Source organism: Lolium rigidum, chromosome 6 (genome assembly GCF_022539505.1).
Source record: "Lolium rigidum isolate FL_2022 chromosome 6, APGP_CSIRO_Lrig_0.1, whole genome shotgun sequence".
NCBI lineage: Eukaryota > Viridiplantae > Streptophyta > Magnoliopsida > Poales > Poaceae > Lolium > Lolium rigidum.
The window spans coordinates 11,646,893-11,667,271 of NC_061513.1; the positions used below are offsets into that span (position 1 = coordinate 11,646,893).

Here is a 20,379-nt window from a genome sequence, read left to right on the forward strand (position 1 = left end):
ACCAAGAAGACTACAACAGATTTGCAGGCTGGCCGCGCGCAGCTGGAAGTAAGCTGCAAGGATGCATGTGTAAACGTTTTGCCCATTGAAAAAAAACAGAAGACAAATATTATGCACATGAAAATTATATCAACGATAAAGATGGGTACATAGTTTCACCCTCAAGATTTCTATATGTTCTAGCTTCGTCGCCGGAGAGAACTTCCCTGAGATGGACGAGGTAAGGAGGATGTGGCACGGTCTCGAACAAAGGATCCGAGAGATCTGATACGTTCCTGACACCTCAGTTGTGCTCCACGAGCTGGAGGAGGAAGAAAAGGTGGAGGTGCTGCGATGGCACAGCGAGAAGCAGGCCATCACGTTCGGGCTGCTGAGGACGGTCGGGACGACGATGGTGAGGGTGTTCAAGAACAGCAGGATGTGCAATATGACTGCCACAATGCCGCTAAGCTCATCTCCAAGGTGACAGGGAGGGAGATTGTGGTTGGGGACAAGAAAAGGTTTCATCATTTTAGGGACGGAATATGCTTATGTGGGGACTACTGGTAATTACTAACTACTAATGGAAGTTTTTTCCAGGCTGAACGATTATATTAAAGCTCTCCAAAAAGGAGTGAAACAGGGGAACATTATAACAATTTTAGAGGGTGGAGGGAAAGAAAGTGAGGAAGTGATCACGGGGCTCATAGTTACACCAATAATTAAGAGCATAGGTAGAGGAGGGAGTGTTACAACGTTGGCCCAAAGCCTGGTATCCTCAATGCAGCGGGAGGTCTTCCGCAATTCCATTAAATGTGAGAGTGTTTCGCCTTTTCCAGATAGTCCAAGTGATGGCGGTGTTGATCGTAGCTTCCTCGTAGGTATGGTCGTGCGCGAGCTAGATATCCGCAAAGTAGGCGAGCACGCGGGTGTCGAAGTCCTAGTGGAAGAAGTTCCAAACTTCCTTGGCTCGAGGGCATAAGAGCAGTAGGTGATCGATGTCTCCGTCTTCGGGGCATGAGAGGCAGGTGGCGGAGGGGGAGAGGTTGTGCCGGAACCGTCGCTCATTGGTTGGGAGACACCAGCGCCTAGCAAGCCAGTAGAAAACTTTGCACTTCAGAGGGGCAGCGCTCCTCCAGATCGCCGTGGCCAGCTCAACAGTTTGCAAATGCCTGAAAGAATTGTCATAGAAATTTTTGTTTGAAAGTTTTTTGTTAGAGAGACGGCTATCGCGAAAATCCAGGTTATCGTAGATCTCCAAGGAGCTAAGCTCGGAGGTAAAGACACGGAGCTCACAGCAGCGATCAAAAGGCGCGATCCAAGGGCCACATGAAGGCCAGAGTGGAGGATGGTAGCAACATTAACCTGATTGACCCGAGGGTGGTTGGAGTGGAAGAAGAGGCAGGAAGAGCGGACATGGAGAGGGTAGATCCGAGCTAAAGGTCAAACCAGCCATTCCCAACAACAACATCCTTGGAGACAGAACGGAAGGCATCGAGCCCAGCAGCTATATCTTCCCAAATGGGGGTATCAGGATAATGGTGGTCTCCAGGCTGGTTAGGAGAAGCACAGAGTTTTGGGCAAGGATAGAGAGGACGCCAAGCCAAAGAATGGAAGTTTTCAAGAAAGATCACCCAAAAAAAGTTTGATCAGAATATTCCAGAACCAACGCCATTTTGTACCTAGAACATGTACAGAGTAGTAAAGTTAAAGTTCAGGAAGATGTTATACTCCAAAAATTTGAGAAGGGTGTTTCAGAACCATCAAGGAGTAATTAAAAGAGATGCTATCAAATTAACGTTAAATCTTTTTTGTTCACCCTACAATTTACACTTATCCCGATACAAATCTATTATGAATCCAGAACAACAGTTGTCTAGAAGTTTCCAGTCAGTTTACTACCAGATAGCAATTACACTAGCATACAAACATTCTATGCCTTCCGTTATTGAGAGGCAGGCAAAGTAAACACACATAGACTATGAACTACGATTATTGGACCGAGCATGCCTCACAAAAAAAGTTGCGCCGGCTCGGTCTCAATGCTGCTTTGGAAAACTGCAGCTGTCAATTTGTCATGTGTATGAAACACCATCTCATCCTAACTCAGTCGTCGCCTCGCTGAAATAGCCACAAGGGTAGGAAACCAGATGATCTTCAACTCATCTTGCAAATGACAGTGTGACCCCAAGATGGATATTGATCCAATGGTTCAGATCTAATAAAGAATAAAGAAATTCAGAAGCATGGTCATGCGTCTGGGAGAAGCAGTAATTTACATGGTCCACTCAAAAAACACCTGTAAAGTTATCAAAAGTTGTTACCACCTCAAAGTAGGAGAAAAATTGTGCGGAACGGGTGAGTGAAGATGGGAAGGGGGGTTAACAGCATGCACCTTTTCATTGTTAGGAGCAGAGGAATACACATACAGTTTCTTCTGCAACAAACATGATTGATGGTACCAATTCTCACTGAAAGCTTTGTACACTGGAATGTCAAACCGGTGGTGACTATTGAACTCCTAGATCATTTGACAACTGCAATATTCCTCGCATTTGAAGGTATGGGTTCTCCAGAAGTTTCTCATTGTTACACTGGAGACAACATAAAATTAAAATGTCAGTGCCAACTTAAATTTACTGTCAGACTTGCACTGCCTACTAGTCTAAATTACTGTTTGATTACACCGTAGGGGTTTCCCCTACAGTAAGGGTTTCAAAAAAAAAATACTGTTTGTGGCCTCTCTAAGTTTTCAGTTAAAAAACAAAAGGAACTTATCTAGATAACAGCTGCATACAAACAATATCCCTGTATATTTAAATTTAAACCCAGAAAAGAGGAGAAAGGAAAGGGGCATCAACCTGTTGAGCTTTTGAAATGAGACTTTGAAGCATCCTTTGGTACATCTCTGGTTCCTCTGTCATCATCCTCTGTAAAGCCAAATTTTATTAAGGCCAAGTGCAACGGAACTATCAGCAAGGAATCAACAAGTGCAACGAGTGCATACCTTCAAGAGAAAAGCTGCAGAATAATATGCTACCCTTGAGTCTGTATCATCCAGAAGCCCCCTATTGGTGTCGAGTGGAAAAGGGACAAGCATCGAGCATTAGCTATGGGCCACACTTTAAACAAAGAAGGTATGCAGCTTACAAAAGATTACCTGAAGAACTCATTGCCTTCTACTTCGGTAAGTGCTTCCTGATCAGCCGTGCATTTACCAATCAAAAGCAAAAGAAGCGCCGCTCGAATATCTGATGTAGCACCAGGAATATTGCCTCTTCCTGTGCTACCGACAGCAATACCCAGTGCAATATCGTCACTGGCAGCGCCTTCAAGTTGCATCAACGGCCAGAAAAATAACGAAGTTGGCACACGGGCTACAAGCTGCATCGGAGCTATCGCGAGACCTTTCAGAAGTAGTGCTGCCATTGATGTTTCGCAAAGCAAAGTCGATTGAGTAGATTGATTCATGCTTGTATCTTGCAATGTCTCACTCCTGCAAAAATTCTTGGTTCCTACAGTTTGGTGTGGTGCCTGGGTCTCCAAATGGCTCTCCATGTTCTTAGTTGTACAACCAAAAAGTTGACCAAGGGATTGAAGGCCTCCTAGTTGCATCACATTTGTGGACGGAAGCCTCAGACATAATTGTGAAAACAACATGTCACACATCTGTATGAGGAAAGTTCGAATTAGAGAGGATAAAAACATAAAAATCAAGAAGAAGAATGGTTGATTTAAACATGGCATATGTCATTAAACAGGGGATCCAAGGACTATCTTCAGAAATTAAAAAATGATTGTAGATCATAGTTAATTGGATGTAGAAAGCACTATAATCTTTAATCAGGAGAGTCAGGTACAAAATTAACATCAAATTTTGCAAGATCTAACTTTAAGGCTTGATGTACAGTTTCAATTACCCGTGAGTACCTTAAAATGAGATTCACAGGAAACATTTGTGAAGTTCTTAAATGTAAGAACATTTACACAGCAATCCTAATTTCTATGGAACCGCATAAGCTTTAGAACCAGGCAAGTTCATTGCTATCAATTGTAAGATGTCTAACACAAAGAAAACAAAGAGGGTCTATCATTTGTCAATGATCAAGACACATCATGATATTAATAGTACTTGATTTAATGCCATAGGTTACTTTATGTAAACCTTTCGTTTGTCGCTACTAACTTTCAAGAAAGGAACTTCAACATTCAGAAATAGTGCTAGCTGGTAGCACAAAGGTCAAATGCTTGCACTTGGGTGAAAGAAAATTACCTTTAAGATGTTGATATGGTCTGTCTCGTTATTTTGAACCACAAGTAGCAAAGCAGTACTCATAATATCTATAACCGCGAAAGCTTTGTCCAGGCGGTTTTTGCTATGATAAGCAACTGAGTGTTCTTGCATATCACTGTCATCCAATAATAACTTGCAGCGCATCAGAAATTTCTCTAAAACATATAGAAATCCCCAACGAATGTAGTTGTATTTTGATTTCAGAAGCCCACATAGCAGACAAACGGGCAGTGAAACTTCTGAACATGAGATATCTTGGCTTCCGGCATCTTTAATTTCCTCTTGGAGCGTTTGGATTTTAGACCAAACAGAACCATCGGTTTCTTCACTGATTTCCGAGAGGAGCAATTCAACTAACCAAATATATCCATGGTGCCTATATGATGAAATTTGCGAGTGAAGAAGTGAGTGCAAAGTAGCCCAGCAAAACCTTGCTCTACATGCAACATCACCATCTTCAGATCCATCTTTAATGCTGCTGAAACCCTTGAAGGATTTTGTTACTTGGATCATATAAGTAAACTCGCTGTCAATCCTTGAAAATGTGCTGACAGTTCCATCAAGTTTCCTGATAACCTTGTCCAGAAGCTACAAATATTGAATTTTTTATCAGAAACAATAAAGTAAACAGTATTTCAATGAAAAAATGCAAATTCCCGTGCTGCTTTAGAGAAGGGAATCTTGACATATATTGCATACTGTTTATCGTGGAACGAAGTCAAAAGAGCATGATAAATACAAATTGTAACATGTTGCATGATCTAGCAGTTAATTAAAATTAGAATGGGGATTCTAGGTGATGACTACTTGCTACTTATGTGCACATGTATGGACCATCACATGAGATACACACTACAGAGTTGATTGCAGGAGCCCTCAATGTTGTGGATACAACTTACTATGCGCAAATTCGAACATGATGTTTTACATGTGTTCTATTTTGTGGCACAAAAAGACCAATCAATAAAGGCTCCACAGCTGTACTAACTACTAATTTGACTCTTAACACTGTCTACTCTGACGTACAACACACTGTCTGCTATTAGCTTTGTAAAAATAGATAGTTGTCCTTATTGAAGGACAACCAGGGGGTAGAAGACATTACCACACTTAATTGCTCGTATTCTGCTGACTGTGATAATGACGCTGATATAGCTTTTGTAAGCATGTCCCCAACACCTTCAACACCATGCTTCACAGATATATAGAATGCCTCTGGAGCATCAGCAGATGCAAGAAGGGAAGCGAGGGGTTGAGCATCATCATAAGTATATGCTGAAAGGCCACCAGACAAGCATGTCTCATTTATTTGATGCACTACATAGTCAAAAAGAACAAAAAACAAATCCCGCTTCTCTTCCTTTGAGTTGGCTCGTGAATACTGTTAATGAAAAGGTGATACAGATAAATTAGCTGCACTTACATATAATACAGTACACGTAACAAAATAGCATAACCGAAAACTGATCAATTAAGGCGAAGAAAAATAACAGCATTACTAGTAGGAAAGAATTCTGTAATAATAATATGTGTAAACCTCTTAGGAGGCATGTAACAAACTCTATCTCGTCAATGAAATGAAACACAAAGATTCCTTAGTGTTTTCTCGAAAAAAAAGGAACAAATTCTAAAATGGATTAGCATTGCATGATAATGATTAAGATTAAGATTTAAGGACTGTTGGAATCTAAGATTAGTGTAATAGTACTCTAGTAGAGTCTAGAATGCTCTAGGGGAATTGGAGATTAGTAGTCTCCTAGGAAAGTCTAGAATATTCCAGTAGTGTGCTAGAATCTAAGTTAGTTTATTAGCAAAGTCTAGAGTATTCTAGGGAGTGTTAGTATAGTAGTAGTGTCTAGACTATTCTAGTGTATGAGTTAACATGTAAGCCTAAGTTGAGCTATATATATGAGAGGGTGTGGAGGTCCAAGTGACCAACCCATCCACAATTTCCCCAAAAGCCTACATGGTATCAGAGCTAGAGGCAGTGATGGTGTGTGCTACGGGCTGCCTTCGGTGGAGTGAGGTGGAGTTCCGCAAAATCCAGGGGAAATACAACAGACGGGCAGAGGAGTGGAGTGCTGCCCAGGTAGAAGTGTTGATGTGAGCTTATGCAGAGGTGCGGAGCCAACCGTCTGCAGCGTTCGGAGTGGTGGTGAATCTTGCAAAGTTCGGTGTGGTGGTGAAGGGAGCAGCTGGGTGAGGTGCAGCTGCTTGTGGCTTGCAAGGTGAAGAGGGAGAAGCAAAGGTGCTGATTTTCGCGTGTGCGAGTAGAGGACGGAGGAGAGACCTAAGCTGCGTGTGCAGCCAGAAGAAAGATCCAGAGGGGTCGAGAGATCTGCAAGAGTAGGTCAAATATAGCAGAGAAGAGAAGAAGCACATAAGCTGGTTTGTTGGTGATTTTCAGCAATATTCAACAATGGGGGAGAATCAAACAATTGAGAAGCTACTTGAGAAAATGACTCAATTGCTCAAGGGGATTGAGAAGTTGAGACAATCAAGGGAGAGTGCAGAAATTCCAAAACAAAGTGGAAAAACAACTGTCCTAGGAAATTGTGTGAATCTTGCACAAACAGAAGAAGCAATCTCAAGTCAGGCCCCTGCATTAAATGGAACTTGTTCAAATTGGATTCTGGATTCGGGAGCATCATATACTCCACATCCACCCATGCATAAAGAGACAATCCAAACAGCCGATGGAACTTATCAACCTGTGAAAGGGGTCGGCACAGTGAAATGCACTCCGTCCATTACATTGTCTTCGGTATTATATGCTCCATCGTTTCCAGTGAGTTTGGTGTCTATGAGCTCTTTGGTTGATGATATTGATTGTCGAATAATTGCCGATCGATATAATTGTATAATTGAAGAGAGGAAGACTGGAAGGAGGCTTGGGATAGGTGTGAGACATAAGGGATTGTGGTACTTGGATAGAAGGGAAACCGATGAAGCGTTGTGCACTTGCTCTCACAGTTGTTACCAATGATGATGAGGCAAGGTTGATACTCCAACATTGTCGATTGGGCCATATGTCCTTTGATACTATGAGTAAGATATTCCCGAAGAAATGAAGAAGGTGGACAAAGAAAAACTTGTGTGTGATGCATGTGAGTTTGGAAAACACACCAGGACATCATATGTGAGTCGTGGACTGCGGAGCACGTTGCCCTTTGTACTGATTCACTCGATGTATGGACTTCCCAGGTGGTCTCGTTAGCGGGATGAAGTATTTTGTCACCTTCATTGATTGCTACTCCCGAATGACTTGGATATATCTTCCGAAACATAAAAGTGAGGTGCTTACATGCTTCAAGGACTTCTATGCATATGTCCAAAATCGCTTCAACGCTAGTATTCAAATTATCAGGACAGATAATGGGACGGAGTATGTGAACAATGAATTTGGCAATTTTCTTTCCCAAAAAGGAATACTTCATCAAACTTCATGTCCCGATACTTCTCCACGGAATGGAGTAGCTGAAAGGAAGAATCGTCATCTGCTGGAGGTGGCTCGATCACTTATGTTTACCATGAATGTGCCCAAATTCTTGTGGAGTGAAGCGGTTATGATCAGCTACTTATCTCATCAACCGGATGCCCTCAAGAGTGCTTGGGATGAAGACTCCATATGAAATGATCTATGGCCAAAATGAGTTCATCGTTCCGCCAAAGGTGTTTGGGTGTACTTGCTTTGTTAGAGACCATAGACCTTCAGGTGGGAAAATTGGATCCTCGTCTTTGTGAAGTGCATCTTCATTGGATACCCATCTCGGACAAAAAGGCTACAAGTGTTGGAGCCCTAGTGAGCGGAGAACATTTGTCGACATGGATATGACATTTAGAGAGTCCGAGCCGTTCTATGGAGAGAAGACGGACCTCGGCTCGTTGTTTGACTTTGACTCTCCTAGCACAATCAAGCTAGTCGAGAGGGGAGAGTGAACTTTTGAGGACAAAGGAACATGAACCATCCAGAGTTGTTGTTGGTTCAATTCCATCTCCTACGAGTGAAGAGAGATGGACAAAGCCAAATGAGGAAGAAAATCTAAGGGTGTCTACAAGGAGACAAGCTACAAGTAAAGAGAGATGGAGAAAGCCAAACGAGGAAGAGAACTTGAAAGTGTATACACGGAGAAAATCGCAGCATGAGCAGCAGCAACAACAGGTTCCCACGACAAGTGACACACGAGTGCGGGGGAGCAACATGTGCAACAACGAGTTCCCACGACAAGTGACACACGGAGTGCGGGGGAGCAACATGCTCCAACAGGTGTTGAAACCGATGAATTGTCCGATGACGCAGGTCCATCTATTACGAGGGATTCAATGGACTTGCCCATTGCCTTAAGAAAAGGAACCCGAGCTGCAGCTAGAAAACCTCCAAATTGGTACCGGGAGGAGCATGACATTGCTAATTATGTATCATATGCATCTCTATCTACGAACTACAGGGCCTTCATCGCATCATTGCAATCTGTGGTGATCCCAAGAGATTGAAAAGAAGCAAAACAAGACCCAAAGTGGTACGAGGCCATGTTGGAAGAAATGAAAGCTCTTGAGAAGAACAATACATGGGATCTTGTTACTCTTCCAGCTGGAAAACGTCCAGTTACTTGCAAATGGGTGTATTCCGTGAAGCAATCCCCGAAGGGAAAATAGAACGATACAAGGCAAGGTTGGTGGCAAGGGGTTACGAGTCAAACATATGGGATTGACTATGACGAGACCTTTGCGCTGTTGCAAAGATGAGTACTATAAGAACTCTTATTTCTTGTGTTGCTAACTTTGGTTGGCCCTTGCATCGATTGGATGTCAAGAATGCTTTCTTGCATGGAGATCTCCGGGAAGAAGTTTATATGGACATTCCACTGGCTTTAGTAACTCCAACACCCAGGGGAAGGTGTGCAGATTGAAGAAGTCTTTATATGGTCTCAAGCAGTCACCAAGGGCATGGTTTGATAGGTTCCGGAGAGCCATGCGCAATATGGGTTACAAGGCAAGGTTGGTGGCAAGGGGTTACAGTCAAACATATGGGATTGACTATGACGAGACTTTTGCGCCTGTTGCAAAGATGAGTACTATAAGAACTCTTATTTCTTGTGCTGCTAACTTTGGTTGGCCCTTGCATCGACTTGGATGTCAAGAATGCTTTCTTGCATGGAGATCTCCGGGAAGAAGTTTATATGGACATTCCACCGGCTTTAGTAACTCCAACACCCGGGGAAGGTGTGCGGATTGAAGAAGTCTTTATATGGTCTCAAGCGGTCACCAAGGGCATGGTTTGATAGGTTCCGGAGAGCCATGCGCAATATGGGTTACAAGCAATGTAATAGGGATCATACCGTGTTCTATAGGCATTCGAGGCGTCGTATTACCATCCTTGCAGTTTATGTGGATAACATTGTTATCACTTGGAGACGATAATGATGAAATAAGCCGATCGAAGATGAGATTGAGCACGGAATTTGAGGTTAAGGATCTAGGACAACTCAAGTATTTCTTGGGTATTGAGATTGCGAGATCTCCTAAAGGAATAGTTATCTCAACGGAAATATGTGTTGGATCTACTCAATGAGGCCGGTATGCTTGGGTGTCGGCTTGCTTCAACTCCTATTGAGCAAAATCACCGGCTATGTGCTCGAGTCGGGAGATCCAGGTTAATAAAGAGCGCTACCAACGGCTTGTTGGTCGACTTATCTATTTATGCCATACGAGACCCGATATATCTTATGCCGTGAGTGTGGTGAGCCGCTACATGCATGACCCAAGAAGTGGACATCTAGAGGCAGACTTATAGAATTTTACGCTATCCGAAAGGAAGTCCTGGAAAAGGTCTATGGTTCAAGGCCAATGGGCACTTGAGTGTGGAGGGATATTGTGACGTTGATTGGGCAAGTTGCCTTGATGACGAAGGTCAACATCGGGCTTTTGTGTCTTCGTAGGAGGAAACTTGGTATCTTGGAGGAGCAAGACGCAGAGCATGTGGTCTCAAGATCAAGCTGCAGAAGCGCAGTATAGAGCAATGGCGGTGTGTTTGTGTGAGATGTTATGGATGAAAGGCCTCTTATCGGAATTGAAGCTACTGCGGAGAGGGCCATTGAATCTTTGGTGCGACAACAAGTCGGCAATAAACATTGCTAACAATCCCGTTCGGCATGACCAAACAAAGCATGTGGAAATAGATCGATTCTTCATTAAAGAACGGCTTGACGAAGGAACCTTGAAGTTAAGCCATGTAACCTCTAGAGAACAAATAGCGATTGTCTAACCAAAGGATTAGGTAGTAAGGAATGTTTGTTGGCATGTAACAAGATGGGAATGATAGATATCCATCGCCCATCTTGAGGGGCGAGTGTTGGAATCTAAGATTAGTGTAATAGTACTCTAGTAGAGTCTAGAATGCTCTAGGGGAATTGGAGATTAGTAGTCTCCTAGGAAAGTCTAGAATATTCCAGTGAGTGTGCTAGAATCTAAGTTAGTTTATTAGCAAAGTCTAGAGTATTTTAGGGAGTGTTAGTATAGTAGTAGTGTCTAGACTATTCTAGTGTATGAGTTAACATGTAAGCCTAAGTTGAGCTATATATATGAGAGGGTGTGGAGGTCCAAGTGACCAACCCATCCGCAATTTCCCCAAAAGCCTACAAGGACCATCTGTTATCTCGTAAGATTTGTATGTCTGAGGTAGTAGTGACCATTGGCACACATATTAAGGACTTATGACTGACTGAACTTTGGTATCAGATAAAGGACGCAACGCCTGACCAGTTTTTCTGGCTTACCCATCCTGTCGTCCACACTCCACACTGAGGAAAAATAGATGCAGATAAACATTAAATCCAATCTATCTTGAAGTATTGTCTGAGGTACCGGGATTTCGGAATAATGGGCATAGCAATATGCTGATTTGGGGTTCCGTGTGAACCTAGAACTACAAGAAAAGAAAATCAGCTTAAGGTTGAAGTCGCCACTCGCCACTCAGTACTGACTATGCACTGATCGTTCAGCCTGGACGACATTGACCAGTATTTTGAGACAAAATGAAATGGAGTCTTTGATAGGCAGTTTTATTGAACGGAATGGGACATTCCAGCAGTAACAGAATGGAATAGGTAAGATTTACTTCAGATGGAAACAAGCAGGGCCAGCCCTAAGGGTGGGCAGGTGGAGCGGCCGACGTGGGCCCCCGAAATCAAGGGGCCCCGAATTCCCAAGCAGCTATGCTGCAGATGAACTCATGTACATCACCATTAGAGCAGGTCAGAAACTTCTTTGGTACAGTTGACAGGTACAGGGACGAAACGTTATGGATGAAGCACTAGGCTGCTTCTGCTGTGCTGGTGCTTGAGCCTTTTTGTCCTTTGGTTAGCTTTGGGCCTTTTCTCTGGTAAGATTGGATTTTTTGTTTTCATTTAGCTAGGCACAATGATTAAGTGGGCTGGGGTAAAGTAGTTAGACCATGGCGTTCCAGGAAAGGCAGCAGCCAATGCTTAAAAAAAGGAACTGCAGCGCACAGTTGACTGTCAACACACTTTCTTTTTCCATGGCGTGTTGATCTCTCTAATGGTAGAGTCTAGCTTCCCATCTACAAGGCACCGTGTGCGACACTGTTTCATCGTCTTTTAAACAAGAGCCCAAGGCGATTCCAGGCAAAGTTGACATGATATTAGAAGAAATATTCAATATTTGTTCGTACAAATTATTTGATAGCAATATTTTTTGTATGCACTTTAAGTATTTATTGGTAAAATTCCATATAGCATAAAATTATTATTTTTATGCTTATTATAGGGCATGAATTAAAGAAGGATAAGGTTTGTTATTTGTCCATTGCCCAGAATAAGGAAAAATAACAAATCGTTAGTTCAGTTTCATCAACCATCTGCCCGTCTAGGCTTCACAAATTTCTTCATGGTCGTTAAATAATAACCCGGCTGTGAAATTAAAAAAGAGTTGATTGGGCCACATAGATATTTATCGATAATTTAATGTAATATCTATTACAGTATATCGAAGAATGTGCTAGAATGCACTTGAAATATTTATTAGTAAGATTTAAATAGTATACACAAAAACTATTAATTATTATTGTAATGGTTATATTGTGAGCCCTGGATCCTAAATTCGCCCCGGGCCCCCGAAATCTCAGGACCGTCCCTGGAAACAATCTACATAACTACGTGACAGCTGATGCACTAGTGGGTTTATTTACCTACTGAGCGATCTACTTGGTACTTTGTGCATACTAAGATACTACGATATCGCAGTCATAGACAGAAAATCAGTTGTTAACGGTCATCAATAGCCATGCATGAAGCAGCATAGTCTCTCTAAACATAAGAGTAACACTAACCTCAAGACAAATATAGTCAACTCCACCAAGAAGATCAATCCGCTCAGGAACAAAATGTGTATCAAGTGCACCACTCTGAGTTCCATCTGGTACTTGGTACAGCATATTTGCCAGCATGCAAATGAGCTTGTTGTGCACTACTTTTGCCCATGAGTGTTCCACACTAATCTCAAGAAGAGTCTTCACAACCTGTTCAGGATTTTTAAAATGCACAAGTGGTTCTCAGACCCTTCTTTGTAAGCAGGAGAAAGCACAATGTACATAAGCTGCACTAAACTAGGAAACAGACTATATGCTAAAAAAACTATGCCAGATGAATGTCAAACAGGCTAAACCCCTACATTGTCAAACAGGCTAAACCCCTACATTAGAAACACATCAACACCTACAGCAATATACTCAAACCTGTAAATTCAACCTTTTCAGCAGCGCTGCTATCTGCTATTTTTTTTACACTTTACATTTGTGAATACAAAATAATAATAACATGCACATCTTGCCTAGTAATCAGAAATTCATACTACATGCCCAACTCATATATGCTTAGCACTAATAGGACACATAGGTGTACAACTTCAACTACAACTCCTATATTAAAAGTGAAGTCTTCAACACTGTTACATAGTGCAAAGGCACATGAATAAAGGATTGGCAATGTTGCAAATATAGTCCAAGCACACTAAATTAATGAATAAATGAACAAAGACACGTCTTTACCCTTATGTCCAAACCTCCAAGTCTGCTCCTGATGATTTTCCCTCCATCGCAGACAAAGTAAAATAGACAACTTAAAGCTGACGCCCACACAATCTCCTGCCGCTCCTCCATCTACAAGACAATATCAAATAACTATCATGTGTATCAGCCTAGCATAAAACGAGCAGTCTTCATACATGTTTAGTGTAAAGATGCTTCCACATGCACATAGATGAATATATAATGCACACACATTTGCCCTGGTCTTAAGATGAGGATCCACATTACTACCAAAATGCATATCAAGTTCAATATTCTGTAAGTAACCACCTGAACTAAAAGAAGGAGAACTTCGAATAGTATTTTCAGAAGCCATGACTCAAACTGATCAATAGCAGGACTAATTCTCTGCTCTTCTACAGGTTCTGTTGCCTTCTGTTCATCCATACTTGGTCCATACTCATTGTTCAAATAAGAGTTGCTTGCAGTTTCACTTTTTTCAACAGGTGGTGCATCTTCAACTATCATAGGCTCCAGCAGATGTGCATGTATCCCAAGGTTTAGAATCAGATCAAAAGCCTTCGTTCTGGCAGGTGATTTCTGAGAACTTAACATGCCCTGACACGTAAATAAATGTTAGAGATAGTTCACATGTTCTGTTCGGATACAGCTGAGCAGAGTATAACACCTCAAGCATATAAAGTGTCAGAGGAGCAGCAGCCTCAGAGTCCATCATATACCTGGACCAAAGAAAAGAAATGAAAACATCAAAACGCTAAATAATTGTAGTTCTATGGTTTCAAAGGAAAGCTTTAGGGATTAGCACCAAGCCTAAAATAAGTGTAGTTCCATTTTTTAACAAATATTTGCTCACATTTGCAATCATTGTTCTTTGATGCACGCAGCCTCACGCCGCATAACTCATTACTCAAACTACTAATGTGATAAAAGAAATACGACAAACATGGAAATTTAGTATGCATGCATCAGCCTACAAGTACATTTCATAGAAGCAAAGCGTGCAGCCTGCTGACAACCAAGTAAAAGAGACATGGTTATAAAAGGAAAAAAAAAAAGTAGCAGAACAATAGGCAATTCAGATCAATAATGAGAATGTGGCAGGTCAGATCACAAAGATAGTCATGTACTAAAATACTTGGCATTAAAGCATATGTTTTGCTCATGAAATGCAGCCATTAGTATAGAAAATATACTGTCAGTTAATTAAAGGTTGTTCAGGCCTGATATCAATATCAGGTATAAAAGTACAGAGTCACGCTGCAACCATACCACCAATAATGGAGCCAGCAGTAGAAAAAAAAATCTCAAAAGATTTGCAAACACAATGTATGAACCGGAGGGCAAAAGAATAAAAAGGGTGTAAGATCATATACATGTCAATGACAAGCTTAATGAGGACACTGAATGCCACATCTGCTGAAGGTTGCCGACTCTGGGTGGTCAATCTTGATGGAGCATTGGACTGATTTGAAGTTGTTTCTGAACAAACTTCAGCAATGACTTCAGAAATTTCAGCAGGATTCAATCGTAATGGTTGCTGCTCACTATTGAAAGAGGGTACCAAAAAGAACAGTAGATGCAAGTGAGCACATCGTTAGGCATGATGCAACACATTCAAAAGGCATGTGAAATTCAAACTGAATTACGGTGTTATTTAGCCATATGGTTTACACAGGACTACAGGAGCATTAATGTATGATATACTATAAATAGGAAAATGTTTAACATCGAAGCGAATGAGAGTTACTTCCCAAATTACAATTTGGAATCGCTCCATGGCTTTGGCAAACAAGTAATGTTAGTCAGAATCCCATCAAATTGCATGTCTACTTATTTTCATCTTGTTTTGATATGGTGATAGAAAAATATCCAGCCACAATCAACTTTGGATATTTCATGCAACAGTGACCTTAAAAAGTACAACAACGTTCCTGTAGAAAAAACTATGCTAGATCATACGCAAAGTACTTAAATGAAACAAGGGAATACCTGTAGTGTCTATACTGAAAAAGGGGACGTGCTCGAGGCTGGAATGTGTTTGCAGGTATGTTCATCCTACACAAAAAGTACATGTTTCCACACATAAGACCCTTTTGAACTATTGATATCAATAATCTTAACAAAAAAATCTAGAAAAAATAATGAGCTGGTTCGCAATGAAATGGTAAACGTCAGCACAGATGCCGAACACTGTTTCTCAGTGAAACTGGAAATGAAATGCAGGGAAGGGGAGTAGAATGTGATTCACAAGAAATACTAAAATGATGCATGAAACGAAACATATGGTTTCACCACAATGTAGCACTGATAGACATAATAACCCAAAGAAAAAAAGAGCTTACCAAACTTGGCTTGGGCCCGATTTCATGCGTTTTGAGGCAGTTATTGCTTTCAGATGACCCTGTGATGATGCAAAAGTGCTAGCTGTAGAAGTTGAAGGTTGCAACAAATCGATATCAGGAAATTCCTGTATAACAGAATATTTCCATTGTTGATCATTGATCTTTGCCTCCATATCCCCTACTAGAAGAGCTGCAGCACCAACTTCAAGAAAACCCTGTGTATGAAAATCTTGAAGGCCCGCAAAATCACTGCTGGTGAGAAAGGAAACAAACAAAGCAGTCAGTGTTTGCAAGACTATTAGTATGATACGTTTTAATTCCATTCCAGCCAGAATGACTGGGATGCTCCAGCATGACAAAAACACAGGTGCAGCACACATTGCACTTTCTACTGGCAAAACATTCTTTCTTTGGCAGAACTTGATGTTTGTTGTTCACAAAAGAAATACCTTTCTTTGGCAGAACCTGATGCTTGCCGTTCACCGTATACATGCCATCTCCAATTTAGAATGTCGAAGGATATATACTTGATATCATATCCATGCTCTCCCCCGTCAACCTTTTCACTTACTGATGATATTAAATCAGGCGCAGTATGGCTTTCCTTTGATTCAAGATGATCTCTATTGGTAGCAACTTCTGGATTCAATGGAGGAATTAGGGACCTACTTAAAAACGATGAAAGAGAAGGAAGTGACTGTTTTGTAGAGGTTGATGAAATAGGTTGATGAATTGGGTGGAATGGCAACTTCTTTGGAATGTGCCTTGCGACTAACGAGCGGACATAGTTCAAAGACTTCACAAGAGATGCTGAAGCAAAGTTCGATATTGGTGGGGCAACAAGAGAGGAATTTGGCAAAGCTGCTGATGATCCAAAGTTCTGGCCAAATGACGATGCTCTGTGACTTGCCCCTGGGTCATACTTTGCTATCGTGTTTGCACAAAAGATATCGATTTGACGTAGTGTTTGCACCTTTGGGATATACCTTACAATGCAAAGTTGTATAGGGTATTAGTGTTAGTGCAAGCAAGTTTCAAGAATAAGTACGAGACGCTGACAAGTGACACTCAGCTTACCGGATAAGATATCTCTTTAACAACGCCACACATCTTGGGACAACTGCTGGGCTGGTTGTAAAGATCGTCAGCGTTAGGAACAGGTTGAAAAATCATAATATTCAATGTTAAGGGGCACTGTAGAGAACACAGCTCTAGAAATTAAGATGCACCAAGGAAATGGTCCATAATTTCGAGTATTCAATATCCTCATTCCTACTTAATTACTTACTGTATGTCGTATAGAAAAAAGCGAAAGATGTGTAGCTTGTGATAGACGGGCTAGATAAGTTTGTCAAGAATAACACTGCAGCTAGATACATAAAACATTATGCTGAACAATCAGAAGTTCTTTACCCCTTCTGACCTGGAAATGGGAAAAGAGCCAGGAAAGGAATTGAAATATGGAAGCTAAAAGCATACCTGCGATCTCTTTCTGCAAGCGCATGGTCAATCAGGACATTGTAAGCCATATCGATGGTTGATGGGTTGGCTATATAATCCTGCCAGCGTATGATCACCTCATTAAGAAATGACATATATATGAAATAGTTGTGTTGAGGTGATAACAAAGGTAAAATAATCGTGTTGCTTTACAAAACTTTGTTTGCTACCAATAGTGCAACACTAACAACACGAACAGTGGTAACAGCGAAAGCAGAGAAGCTAAACATGATGGGCAGCGATAAATCATGACAGATATCAATGTTTTAAATACCTGGCTATGGAAACTTAGGGCAGCCCTCCAAAACAGCTATAGCGAAGCTCGAAGCTAAATGAAGCTATAGCAGACAATTGTACATGATTTTATTTAGCGGCAACATGCTTAAACAGCTATAGCGGAGCTATAGAGGGGCTATAGCGGGCTATAAAAACTATGCAGATATATCAAACAATTAACAAATTGAGCAACCAAACATCGATATTAACAAACTGTCAAAAGGACTTGATAATTCTCTACTTGCAAAAGAAACTTCAGATTGGATGACGTGCATGTCATTAGGGATGCGCATTGATAAATAAAATGTCACGACATAATATTTGTGTAACTTGCGTGCCATGATGTGCCAAAGAATAAGCAAACCTTCCATCTAGTTTCTTTGGCAAACACCTTGGGTATACCTCATATAGGTAGCCTGGCGAACAGACTAGTCAACATGTGTATCTATCATCCACAAAAACAATGGAGTAAGCCGGTAACACCCTTTTATTTCGAGCGGTGGTCTTAAGTGACACGTGTTTCATTCATCAATCATGGAGCTATACACACCAGAACGTGATCATGATAAATTACGCAGTGACATCACACGTGTACAGGAATAAGTCGGAACACGGTTCAATAGATACGATAGGCGCCAATTTTGCTTATCATTCAATGCCTTATTACGCGACGTGGCATAGGAGAAGACAAGTGAACCAGATAGAAGTCGTTGGTTGCTCTGCAATTGGGGGTTCAGAACAGCAAGTATCGCCAGAGCAGCATTGCCTAATCTATCCATTTGCGATTCTCTTGGCGGGAGGGGGGAATCGGAGTGATGTAGGACACGTCTTGTTATAAGTTGGGGGCGTTGCCAGCACGGATGCCACAGCGACGTCATCCATCGACTAAATAAGTCGCAGGACACGCTTACAATCGACGCCAATTTCATGTAATGCATTATGCAATTTAGTACTTGCTACTGCGACATATAACAAGACAATCTAACCAGATAAGTTGCTGGACACACCGCAATTGGGGCTCCAGAACGGCAAATAGCGCACCATTGCCAAACCTAACCATTCACAATTACATCGCGGTGCCACTGAAGCAAGTCAGAACACGCTTCAATTAATACTATAGGCGCCAATTCCGTGTACCACTCAATCCATTATGCTACGTAGTCCGTACTACCGTAAAATACAAGAAGACAACTGAACCAAATGTAAGTTGTTGATGACTCTGCAATTTGGGATCCAGAACAGCAACTAGCACCGAACGACGTTACCAAATCTAACCATTCGCAATTCTCTTAGCAGGGGCAGATCAAACCAGCGTGACGCGGAGCTATAAGCCGGCACGCTGCAAGCACGTGGAGGCTGGAGATGAACCGTTTCTCAGTGTCACCGACATAAGTCGGAAAATGCTTCGAATTAATAATAATGTAGGCTCCATTTTTGTGTATCAGTCGACGCATCACGCTAGGTACTACTGTCATGAGATATAGGAGAAGACAGCTGAACCAAAAATATAAGCTGCTGCTGGTTGCTCTGCAACTGGGGATTCAGAGCAGCACCTAGCGTCGTCGAGCACCACTACCGAATCTAACATTTCGCGGTTGGTTCGGCAGGGGCAGATGATCCGGAGCTATAAGTGAGCCGGGTCGTTGTGTGACTAGATGTAGTACCAACAACCGGAGGATGTGATGAGGATTTAAAGGGAGGAGATCGCGCGTGTGGGGGGACTGACTGACCCGGAGTGTGCGGGAGGCCTCGGTGGCGGCTGACGCGGCGGCGGCGGCGGGCCCGTGGGAGTGCGGGGCGGGCGGCGAGAGGCAGTCGGCGACGGCCCGGCGCAGCGGCTCGGGCGGCTTCCGCGCGGCGGAGAAGGAGGGGACGGCGGACATGGAGCGCGGCGGGCGCTGCTGCGGGGGCTGCCCCACGCCGCCGGGCGCGCCCGCGCCGGCGTGGTGGCGGGAGCTGGTGACCCGCTTGGAGGGCGCCTCGTGGAGCGGCATCTGGGCGAGATCTCCGATGGGTGGCGAAACCCTAGGAAGGCCCGGAGCATTCGGGGCTGGGGCTGGCAGTGTCAGTTTTGTGTCTCTCGTATGCTGCTGCTTCGCTGTGATTCCAGGGATTCGAATCGGAGGAAGGTGGTTCCGTGGGGGGATGGTCCTGCCCGTCTGAGGAAGAAGAAGACGACCCCACCCTACCTAGCTAGCTGGTTCCAACACTATCTGCTATGGTATACAGTTCATAAGGAGTATATATTTTTCTATATACTGTTCCTATTTTATTTTCTCTTTCTTTATTTATGTTCCCATGTCTTTTCTTGGTTTTACAGTCAATTCTTCGTTGGTGTCGGTCGAGAAAACACTCTCCCGCCCGCGCTGCAGTAGGTGACTGGCTTCATCCATCACCTTGGCACGGATGCGAGCTATGGAAGGACTAGATCACTTCGCTGTCCATGCATCGGGAAACCGCCACTCTCCCGTGTTCTCATGTAATGGCCAAGCTTCCACGTTGCGCAACTAGCTCCATTCATCGACATTCTTCACCAGATCTCTAATGTTAACATCGCCTTTGATGAGAATCGGGCTCGAGTCGAGCCTAGCCGTTTGAGGAAGAAGACGACCCGGCCGACGAGATTGGCTGGTTCCAACGCTCTTCTTTCTGGCTCATTTAGGCGGGGTTTTTTAAGGCGGTCACAGTAGGAAAGGTTTCTACTGCCTCTTAATGTATTAGCATATAAACAAGGTTACATATGTACGGAGAGACATAGAGGAAATACTCTAGGGTAAAGTTATAGGGCTTACGTGAACTCGGAAATAAAAAGATGAAGCTGCTCTCTAGTTTTTTGAACTAGGAGTAGGAAGTCCTCTTTGAATATTCGTCGCCAAGAGCTTACATCCGGTATGACACCATTGAACATAAGAGTATTCCTTTCC

General features: G+C 42.5%; 1 protein-coding gene across 2 annotated transcripts; it reads right to left on the bottom strand.

Moving 5' to 3' along the window:
- Positions 1-1,749: 1,749 nt before the first annotated feature.
- LOC124668212 lies at positions 1,750-18,586 on the bottom strand. 2 transcript variants are annotated; one of them, XM_047205383.1, is made up of 17 exons: positions 17,159-18,586; positions 16,757-16,807; positions 16,129-16,665; positions 15,680-15,931; positions 15,327-15,392; positions 14,711-14,881; positions 14,005-14,056; positions 13,647-13,934; positions 13,338-13,448; positions 12,621-12,809; positions 5,379-5,654; positions 4,253-4,861; positions 3,140-3,648; positions 2,987-3,047; positions 2,841-2,909; positions 2,375-2,573; positions 1,750-2,278 (listed from the first exon to the last, which is right to left on the bottom strand). In XM_047205383.1, the coding sequence occupies exons 1-16, from the start codon at positions 17,272-17,274 to the stop codon at positions 2,490-2,492; spliced, it is 3,441 nt and encodes a 1,146-aa protein (XP_047061339.1). In that variant the 5' UTR covers positions 17,275-18,586; the 3' UTR covers positions 1,750-2,278; positions 2,375-2,489. The 2 variants fall into 2 exon arrangements, with proteins under 2 accessions (XP_047061339.1, XP_047061340.1); XM_047205384.1 differs by having other exon boundaries at positions 15,680-15,928; positions 17,159-18,584.
- Positions 18,587-20,379: the final 1,793 nt, after the last annotated feature.

What these genes read in the sequence shown, in the direction of transcription:
- LOC124668212 (XM_047205383.1), bottom strand. Translation starts at nt 17,274, where the DNA reads ATGTCATTTCTTAATGAGGTGATCATACGCTGGCAGGATTATATAGCC. An exon ending in TCAGGTTCTGCCAAAGAAAG is followed by an intron (nt 15,932 to 16,128) that starts GTATTTCTTTTG and finishes CTTTCTCACCAG; the next exon opens with CAGTGATTTTGCGGGCCTTC. An exon ending in TTGACTATATTTGTCTTGAG is followed by an intron (nt 5,655 to 12,620) that starts GTTAGTGTTACT and finishes TTTCATTAACAG; the next exon opens with TATTCACGAGCCAACTCAAA.